At 52.5% G+C, this 10278-nt stretch overlaps 1 protein-coding gene across 1 annotated transcript; it reads left to right on the top strand.

The window, feature by feature from the left end:
- Positions 1–1795: 1795 nt before the first annotated feature.
- Positions 1796–6789, top strand: LOC102431803 (keratin, type II cuticular Hb1). Its single transcript, XM_006095686.1, has 9 exons — positions 1796–2207; positions 2935–3143; positions 3882–3942; positions 4688–4783; positions 4995–5159; positions 5406–5531; positions 5797–6017; positions 6246–6277; positions 6545–6789. Exons 1-9 carry the CDS (start codon positions 1839–1841, stop codon positions 6787–6789), a joined length of 1524 nt encoding a protein of 507 aa, XP_006095748.1. The 5' UTR covers positions 1796–1838.
- The last annotated feature ends 3489 nt before the right edge of the window (positions 6790–10278 follow it).

The following is a 10278-nucleotide window of genomic DNA, read 5'->3' as shown; positions in this document are numbered from 1 at the left end:
ACTCTCCTTGAACGCATAGCGTACCAAATCACACCAACACATCTTACATAACACGTTATACGCAGTGATATCTGGTTTCACTCTTCTCTGTTACCGTGACTCCACATCCCAGCCCTTTTATGTCACATCGGTCTTGTTTTCGTACATACTAAATTAAAACTGTTCTTTAATCAGCTTTTATATTCTATGTACTATACTTCGCTTCGCAATTACTATTTATGTAAATCCAGACTCAAATCTTCCATTTGGTGGTTCCCCCTTTGAACATAATCCTCCACAAGCGTTGTTAGGTCCAAGACAGCAGGCAGGGCAGTAAGGGGCGCCTAGTTCGCAGGGGGGGGGGCAGTTAGGGGTGACCAGGCCGGCAGGCAGGTGAGCGATTAGGAGCCAGCAGTCCAGGATTGTGAGAGGGATGTCCAACTGCCAGCAGTAAGACATCCCCCGAGGCATCCTGGATTGGAGAGGGTGCAGGCTCTCCAATTTGTCCCCCCGTGCACAAATTTCGTGCACCGGGCCTCTAGTGTAATAATAATAGATGACTAATTTTTTAAATCCTCTTATCAAAATGTTTCCTTACAGAGTACTTTCTAATTGTAAAGGGGGAAATGTATTCAAGTGATCTAATTTAACATCATGAATAATAGAACAACCTGACACTTTGTGCTTCATATGAAGTATTCTGCCCAAAAATGTTTCAATTAAGCCCAATCAAGCCTCTAGACCAGTGCTATCCAATAGATGGTGGTGTGATGGTGGTAATGTTTTATATCTGTACTGTCCAATAAGGTAGCCACTAGTCCTGTGTGATATGTGGCTAGTACAACTGAGAAACTCAATTTTGAATTTAATTTAATGTCAACTACTTTAAATAGCCACATGTGCCCATTGGCTACCATACCTAACAGCCAAGCTCTAGAGTTAACTTCCAGTTGATAGACATATGTTAAATCACATAAAATCTATTTTTAAAAATTTGGGAGACAATTGGGAAGATTGAATGTGGAATGGATAGTTAATAATTTTTTGAATTATTGCTCATTTGCTTGCCATGTAACTGTCAAATAATTGGACCAATGTGAAAAGAATATGGCACAAAGCTAACATCTGTCTAATCTTGGAATCTAGGTGAAACATCGCAGGATGTTTGTTATATATTCTCTCAACATTTCTATATGTTTGTAAATTTGAATAATAAAAGCTGAAGAAGACATCATACAAATATCTAATAATGCAGTAGCTGCTGCTGTGGTGAGAAAAAATCAGATGTTTTTCAGTAGCCCACTGGACGGCCTAGGGAGGGGACATCCACATTGGTGTTTCAGTGGCACCTTGCCCACTCCTGGAATGGAACCTTACATCTCAACCTTTCCTGGGCCTCCTCCCCACTCACTCTCCTACACACACAGGCCCCCTCCTTGCTTCTCCCAGCATCTGTCCTCCCTTCTCTTCCCCTTCTCCTGGGCTGTTCCTCCATCCTTCCTCTCCCTGGCCCTGCCCTGCCCTTCTCTCCCCAATACACTCAGATGAGTGCATGCCCTGCTGGCCAGGCACTTTGAAGATGAAATATGCTGAGTCTCCCTAAGGCCCAGAGATTGGCATCTTTTATGCAGAAGAGGGTGCGGGCCACTCCACCATTAAAACACATTCTAGAGAGGGGTTGAACCCAGCTAACCGCCCAAGCCCATAAAGCATAAATTGCCCCAACTCCATCTGCATAGCCAAGCCCCTTCCCATCGGACCATAAATAGGACTGGGGCACCTGGAGGAGCACATTGGAGTTTCCACCAAGACTCCAGACCTCACATCCTCTACTCCACAGCCCAACCTCCAGAAGCACCATGACGTGCGGATCAGGATTCTGCGGCCAGACCTTCAGCTGCGCCTCCGCCTGCGGACCCCGGCCCGGCCGCTGCTGCATCACCGCCGCCCCCTACCGCGGGGTCTCCTGCTACCGCGGCCTCACAGGGGGCTTTGGCAGCCAGAGCGTCTGCGGCACCTTCCGCTCTGGCTCCTGTGGACGCAGCTTCGGATACCGCTCAGGCGGCGTGTGCGGACCCAGCCCGCCCTGCATCACCACCGTGTCCGTCAATGAGAGCCTCCTCACACCCCTCAACCTGGAGATCGACCCCAACGCGCAGTGCGTGAAGCATGAGGAGAAGGAGCAGATCAAGTGTCTCAACAGCAGGTTCGCTGCCTTCATCGACAAGGTGGGTGTCCTTGACCAGCCTTCCCTGAACCCTCTGTTGCTGGGCTGGGCACTGGAGAGGAGTCAGGGGCAGGAGGGATGTGGTCCAGGTGAGCTCCCAGTCTGACAGAATAAATGGACACACATCCAGGGCACAGACAGACACAGAGAGGTGGAGAGATGCGTCTAGGGGAGGCAGAGACTCCTGGTTTGATAGCACTGTTATTACATATATACAACCTCTGTCCACATGCAGGGAAACCACAGAGAGACAGGGCAAGGCTTGGAACTGTATCCGAGGAAGGAAGCCCTACATGCACACAAGACACAAGAAATGAACATACGAAATAGGAGCTGGACCACAGGGACCTCCTTTTGAAAGGTGTCCTTGATCACACCTTTCCTGAAACCTCCTCATGCTCACAATTCAGGCTAGCCACGAAGTGGGGACTCAAGAGCAAAACAACCTCCACTCAGCTCCTGCCTACATGCCACCTACACTCATCAGAACTGAAAACTATTCACCTGAGAGCAGGAACTGACCTTTCCCATACCCTAGGTCCCATCCCTAAAATGGAAAATCCAGATATGAATAATAGTCGGGGAAACAGAAGTTGCCTTGTCTCTCAATGTTCAACTCTATCTAAGCTCTGCTGAGCTCCAGCTTTGTGAGTTAACATAAAGCATCGCCCAAATTGGTTTTGGGGCATCAAGAGCCATCTCACAGCTCCTCCCACCCCAAATGGCAGGTGCGCTTCCTGGAGCAGCAGAACAAGCTGCTGGAGACCAAGTGGCAGTACTACCAGAACCGCAAGTGCTGCGAGAGCAACCTGGAGCCGCTGTTTGAGGGCTACATCGAGACGCTGAGGCGCGAGGCCGAGTGTGTGGAGGCCGACAGCGGGAGGCTGGCCTCAGAGCTCAACCATATGCAGGAGGTGATGGAGGGCTACAAGAAGAAGTGAGTGTGGCTGGCTTTGACGTTGGACACAGGGAAGGACTTAGGTTAAAGACCATTGGATTAGACATGAGAAGAATTTCCAACAGGGTGAGCAGCCATGCAGGCTGGGGTGGCAGGATGTAGTAGGATCTTTTCACCTGTGCAATTGTTGCCCAGACGCCTGCCTGAGAGTAGGGCTGTGATGCCCCCAGGACATCTCTCCCATGCTGTTAGCCTTTCTTGGAGTCTGACCACCCAGCAGCTGTTGCCTTGTGCTCTGTCAGGAGAAGGCTTCTGGCATCTTCCAGGCCTTCTCCTGACTTCCACCTATAGCTCATGGCCCATGGATGTGATATGAGCCCTACATGTCCTGGGGTCCTTGGTGTCCCACAGCTCAGGGCTCTGAGTGCTGATGGCCTCTGGAACTCACAGACCCCACACCTGGGCAAGGATGCACACTCAGTGAGAGGTGGCTGGGCTGCTGTGCCCCAGAGGGGATGCTGGCCATGCCCAGCATGGGGCTGGTGCTGAGGCCTTATTTGCCTCAGAGCAGCTATGAGGTCCCAGAAGATTAGCCCCAGGGACCCCTCAATTCAAGGCAGCGATATCCTAAATCCAATCAAAAGGATATAACAGGGCTGCCAGGGTCCAGCTGTGGTGGGAAGTTCCTAACATTGGCCCCTGCCCTGGTATGAAGTGGGAGGGGTTCATGGGAGACCTGCCCTTCCGTGACCTCCCTCTCTGCCTCTTCTGCCTCAGGTATGAGGAGGAAGTTTCTCTGAGAGCAACAGCTGAGAATGAGTTTGTGACTCTGAAGAAGGTGAGTCATGTGGTTTTGGGGAGCACAGACATGAGGGATCCTAGAATGACAGACTCTTCCTGGGGAGACCCTGAGGGTCTCAAGCTCAGTGTGGGGTGCAGTGACCTTGTCAAATCACATGGGGAATTCCCAGAGATCAGGTCATGGAAGGAACATCCCAGAACTTTGACAAAGGTCAATACCCTTGGAATATCTACTGTGTCCTGGGGCACGGGGATGGCCAGGTTGACCTCTGGATGTCCTGCTTGGCTTCGGAGGTGTGGTCTGTGGCTTGGGTCCCATAAGCCTGGCATCTTCAGTCTCTGTTGAGGGACAATGTCCTGTCTAGAGCTGTGTGATGTCTGAATAAAAGGAGTGGAGGATGGAACAGAACCTGGAGTGGCCAGGTGGAGTCTGGGAGGAGTGCTGGGCAACAGGGAGGGGCCAAGATGTCTGAGTGGGGAGTCAGTCTGGGCAGGCGTGCTGGAACAGGGTGAGTAAAAAAGAGAAATGGGAGGGTAAGCTACTTCAAGTGAGAGGGGTAAAGGCTGGTGGCCCATCTTCAAGACAGAAAGGGGTTTGTTCTCAGAAGGGGAGGAGGTTGTGAGGCCCATCCCAGGAAGTTGAGAAGGTATGGAGATGGGATGGGAATGGGAACCCTGGGCGTCCTTCCCCCTCCACCCGGCCTTCAAGAATGGCTGAGAAGAGGGCATTAGGGTGACAATCACCAGGAGTCCTCTGAGCTCAAAGACTGCCCACTTTCCAGGATGTGGACTGTGCCTACCTCCGCAAGTCAGATCTGGAGGCCAACGCAGAGGCCCTGACTGAGGAGATTGACTTCCTGCGGCGACTGTATGAGGAGGTGAGGGCTTGTGGTCCAGGCAAGAAACCAGCAGCTAGCCTGGAGGAGAGAGCTTTGGCCTGGGACATAAGGTGGACAGGGATTGGGCATCAGTCTGCCATCCATGAGGAGGTGGGGGTTGGAGACCAGGGAGGGCTGAGAAGATAGGGTGGATGCTATGGTGGTGGAGTCGGTGGCATAAACAAGATCCTTCCTCCTCCCATACCCACAGGAGATCCGTGTCCTCCATGCCCACATCTCAGACACCTCAGTTGTTGTCAAGATGGACAACAGCCGGGACCTGAACATGGACTGCGTCATTGCCGAGATCAAGGCTCAGTATGACGACATCGCCAGCCGCAGCCGGGCCGAGGCCGAGTCCTGGTACCGCAGCAAGGTGAGTGACCCAGGACACCTGCCTCCTAGACATGGCAGTGGGAGGGATGTGAGGTATATATTAGAAAAGGCTGCTTTTGTGTACGAATTCTGATCCTAAAGATGGTAACAGGCCAGACAGCTCTCAGGTTGAGGGGGCAGGGCTGCCATGGGTGGTTGCTCAGGCTGAGCACTGTACAACCTGTACTGTCATCTGTGGTGACCTGAATGGGTGGCAGGTCCCATCCTGAGTCTCTGCTTCCCCCAGTGTGAGGAGATGAAGGCCACAGTGATCCGTCACGGGGAGACCCTGCGCCGCACCAAGGAGGAGATTAATGAGCTGAACCGAATGATCCAGAGGCTGACCGCCGAGGTTGAGAACGCCAAGTGCCAGGTACGGGGCATCTGCACCCTAGGCCACCAGAGAGGCTGAGGGCCTGGCCTGGCTTCCACAGGCCATGTGGACTTCAACATTCATTCTCCTGCCCATTTGCATGACTAGAGTCATGGGTGTGGTTACTCGGGGAGACCCAGGTCATGAGGGTGAGGGGCCTATTTTGGGATTGTGCCCAGCTGAGTGTGAGTGACTGGACACATCCAGAAAATGGACAGAGAGACCTGGGAACCATAACCTGCCTTGTCCTCTTCCGGGTCCCCAGAACACCAAGCTGGAGACTGCAGTGAAGCAATCGGAGGAGCAGGGCGAGACAGCCATCAGTGATGCCCGCTGCAAGCTGGCCGAGCTGGAGGCCGCCCTGCAGAAGGCCAAGCAGGACATGGCCTGCCTGCTCAAGGAGTACCAGGAGGTGATGAACTCCAAGCTGGGCCTGGACATTGAGATCGCCACCTACAGGCGCCTGCTGGAGGGCGAGGAGCAGAGGTGAGACCCTAGCTGGCCAAGCTACCATTTCTGCCCCATAAAGGGCCAAGAGTCTGGGATAAACCTGTCTTTTATCACTTTGGGGTAGTGGTCAACTTGGGAGGGCTCTTTCCTAAGACCTCTGCTCCTCCCCTCTTGACTTGCGGACCCAACCCCCAAAATTTGTGAGGCTCTGTCTTCCACTCTGGCCAAGTCACTAATACTGCTCTTTTTCTTCTTTCCTCTCAGGCTGTGTGAAGGCGTTGGGGCCGTGAATGTTTGTAAGTAACATGGGCCCTGTGTGGGTAGATTTACTCTCTTGCTGTAAAGGATGGCAGGGTCTGGAAGGAAGGGTTTCACTGGGACCTAGATATAAAAGGGCTGGCATTCCAACAGAAGGGATTTGGGGTCTGACAGCAGGAAAGACTATAGCTGTGGGACTGGGTGGACCTGGAGTTGTCAAGTAGAGATACTGTACATGGGGAGGGGCATCGTTGGGATGGGATAACTCGCCATCAGAATTTTGACTCAGGCTTTGGGGTTCGCAGGTGTCAGCAGCTCCCGTGGTGGAGTCGTCTGTGGGGACCTCTGTGTGTCAGGCTCTAGGCCAGTGACAGGCAGCGCCTGCAACGCCCCCTGCAGTGGGAACCTGGCAGTGAGCACCGGAATGTGCGCCCCCTGCGGCCCCTGCAATTCCATCACATCTTGTGGACTGGGCACTGGAGGAGTGGGCTCCTGTGGCATCAGTTCCTGCGGCGTAGGCTCCTGTGTCAGCAGCTGCCGCAAGTGTTAGGTGTCCCAGCTCAAGCCCCAACCAGCATCTCTCCCTCCCAGCAGGGCCTGGTCCAGCCCTGGAGGGAGCAAGCACTGGGTTATTTCTCCTGCACTTTGAAAGGTCCATCCTGCTCCTAGACTCTTCTGTGTATCTGTGATCACCTCTTCCTATGCTCTGCCCCCACCCACCCACCCCACGCTGGGAAAGGCTACCCCAGAAAGAAGTCCCCTTGGTGCCCACAAGAAGGGGGCTCCAGGACAGGAAGGACCAGAACCAGGACCCTACCCTGGGCTGCCATGGGGCCAGTGGCCAGGGTCCCCCAGCCTCTCCCCTTCCTCCTCTGTTCCTCTCTGTCTTGATCTGTGTTTCCAATAAATCAATGTAGCCAACCCTGGGCCTTGTGTTCACCTCTGTTATCCTTGAGGGTTGGGGTTTGGGAGGATCCTGAAAGTCCCATGGAGCAGAAAAGGCCTAGTCTGGGGTCTCCAATACAATCTTCTGTCCCTGGACTCACAGCAGTTTGAGATTTAGCCAAGGGTTGAGCTGGGCCCACGCACAGTGCAGTTTTATTCACACAACCTTAGAGATTTCATCCACACCACCTTTTATGATGCATCTTGCAGATGAAGCAGCCAGAGCTCAGAGACGCTCAGTAATTGGGCCCCCTGCTGAGGTCAATGGTACAGCTGGGGTTTGAACCCATGTGCATCTCTGGAGCTCATTTTACCAAACCACAGAAAACATCCCTGTGCACCCCTGTAAGCTGATTCTCCAGTCACTCAAAGCTTAAGGAAAACCACTGTTGTTGTGGTGGGGAAGACTCGGGGCTGAGTAATTTATTAGAATTTTTTAAGGATAAGTACATAATTGAAACTCTCAAAAAGCCTTTGATATGGCGACTTTTTTAAAAATGGAGTCCCTTGAGGTTTGGAGACCTGCCATTGCTGGTAAATTACCTCACAAACAGCACCTAACACGAAGATGATGTGGCAGAGAGGTGAGCACACAAACTCTGGGGCCAGACGGCCTGGGCTCTGTTCCTTCCTCACTGAGTGACCTTGGACAATTTACCTACCCTCCCTGTGTCTCAGTTTCCACATCTCTAGTGAGAGTGATAAAAAGAGCACCTACCTCAGTGCTGATGGGAGGATTGAGGAACTTCATATATAGCACTTAGTGCCTGGCACAAATTTATGACGATGTATGTTTATCTTTAGTATTATTTGCTTTGCCTCTATTTACACTTGTATCTGTGATCAGAGATTGAAGTACAGTGAGAATTATTCATGTCTTCCAAAGTCATTGAGCTCCTTCTTCAGGGAAACGTCCCCCCTCCACGCCCCCGCTCTGACACTGATGAGGATCTTGCAAGAGGTGGTGGGAGTTGGGAGATGGCTCCTTGACTTCACTATGGGCCAAGGCGAGCCCTGAACATACATCTATACAGCAGAGCGGATCTAAATTTCCAGGCCCAAGCCCAGGCCCAGAAAACTATAGCAGAGATGTTAACCCCCACCCCTAGTGCTCAAGGCAACAGAAATAATTGTGAATATGTATTGATAGACCAGGAGCCAAAGGCTCTTTTAAGGGACTGTATCAATCCCAGGTAATTCCGAGCAGGGCAGAGCCCTGGGAGAGTTCCAGAGCATGCAATTGTTCTAACCAGCCCTCTGAGCTGTAACACCTGTCAGGAGTCCAGACCTAAGGCTCAAAAAGAGACACTAATACAGCTAAGCTGCACCCAACATATTTGAGTGCAATTAAGTGTGAGACAGGCATCAGCAGCCAACAGTGGGCTGACACCTTGAGGTCCCCAAAGCGATGACTGCGCTGGTGACAACCCTCCTCCCTTCAGAAGTCATCCCAACTCATAAAGCTCAAAAATGAGAAGATGAATGACTCCCCATAAATGCACCAGGTAGTTCTCCCCCACCCCAGGCTGGAATGTGGTCCACGGCCAGGGGAGCCACTCCGAGAATCAGTCCCCAAGCTGCAAACACTGCTGTGGCCCACGTGGCCCTGGCTCAGCAAGAGATTCCAACCTTCCAAGCTCCTGGAATCTCTTGGACTGACGTCAGGCTTGGGATTTAGAAAGGAAAAATGCAGGCAGCAGCCAGTCCTCTGTGGTGCAGGCTGCAGTAGGCTCATCAGAAATCCTGCCTGCAACTCCTGGGCAAAATGCCCAACCAAAAACTCTTGCAGAAGGGCAAGATCTGCTTTCAGGAGCTGATTCGCACTGGGAGTGTCGGTAAGAACGTTTATATCGTTGGTGTTAGTCAGTATGGATCAAATGGGGCTGATGCAGGAGTCCGGTGGGGCCATGTCCCCTACCCTTCAAGAGCTGGTAGCCTGCCAGCCATGTTTCCATCCCATTCCTCTGGCATGAGATTCCTGTTTACCCAGGAAGGGAGTCTGTTTGATACCTTTGGGCAGGGACCCAGGAAAACACAGCAGACACCCTAGCACTAGCATTACCTTAAAAGGTAAAGCCAGAGCCTCGGGCCAATGACGCGCCTTAGCCCTACTCAGGGACTTAGAAAGCAGAAACCTTTGTTTCCCAGACGCACTGATGATGTAAACCTTTGTGCAATAGACAAGAATGTGAGCTCAATAGATAGGGACATCTCTCAGGCTGTGTGCCAAGGCAAGAGCTCAGAAATCCAGCCCTCCACTGGCCACCCAACCCTCCAAACTGGCCTGTCTTCTGCCCCCTAAAGTCCAGTTAGTTACCTTGTGAAAACTCAAACCACACTACACCACAGACCTGGAGTAGAAGCAGAGCTGGAACCTCAGTCTGATCCCAAAGGCTTTCCTCCAACGTCATACGTTGTTCCCAGCCCGCCCTCAGGTCACTTGTGAAACTAGAACTCAGGCCTGAGCCTCCCAGTTGTGCTCAGATCCCCAGCCCCAATCTGCGAGGGCATCTTCCCTGGGCCTGTCCTCAAGAGCCCCTGCCTGGGCACAGAAGGCGCGCCCTCATCCCTAGCCCACTCCATTCTCTTTCTGGTCTGCTTTCGTGTTTAGGGTCCCCCCCCCACCAGAATGTCATCTCCAGGGAGCCAGGACTAGCATGTCATCTTGCACACCGAGCACTATGCCTGACCCCCAGAGGCCACTCTGTGTTTGTTTGTAGCCAATGAGTGGATGAATGGATGCAGTTCTCAGCTCCTCTGCCAGGAAGAGCTGACAATGGACCCCAAGCTAGGGTGGTTGCTTCTGGGTAGTGTCCAGACCCCAAATCTGGCCAGCTTTGTCTTTGTTCTGAGGAATCCACGTGCGAACAGCCTGGTGGCTCAGTCCACTGCAGAACATTTTTATTGCAAAGGAAGAGTCCCAGGAAAAGAGGGGTGCAGGCGGTTCAAAGGGCAAGACTGAGACTTTACGGTCCAGGGTGAGGGACACGAGGGAGAAATGAGGCGAGGGCCAGATCCATGGGAGGGGCGTCTGAGACAGAGGACCAAGTCTTTGGGGCAAAGGCTAGGGTTCTTGGAGCAGGAGAGGAGGTGT

The sequence above is a fragment of the Myotis lucifugus genome, unplaced genomic scaffold (genome assembly GCF_000147115.1).
Source record: "Myotis lucifugus unplaced genomic scaffold, Myoluc2.0 scaffold_160, whole genome shotgun sequence".
Classification (NCBI taxonomy): Eukaryota; Metazoa; Chordata; class Mammalia; order Chiroptera; family Vespertilionidae; genus Myotis; species Myotis lucifugus.
This window is presented reverse-complemented; position numbering and strand designations above follow the sequence as displayed.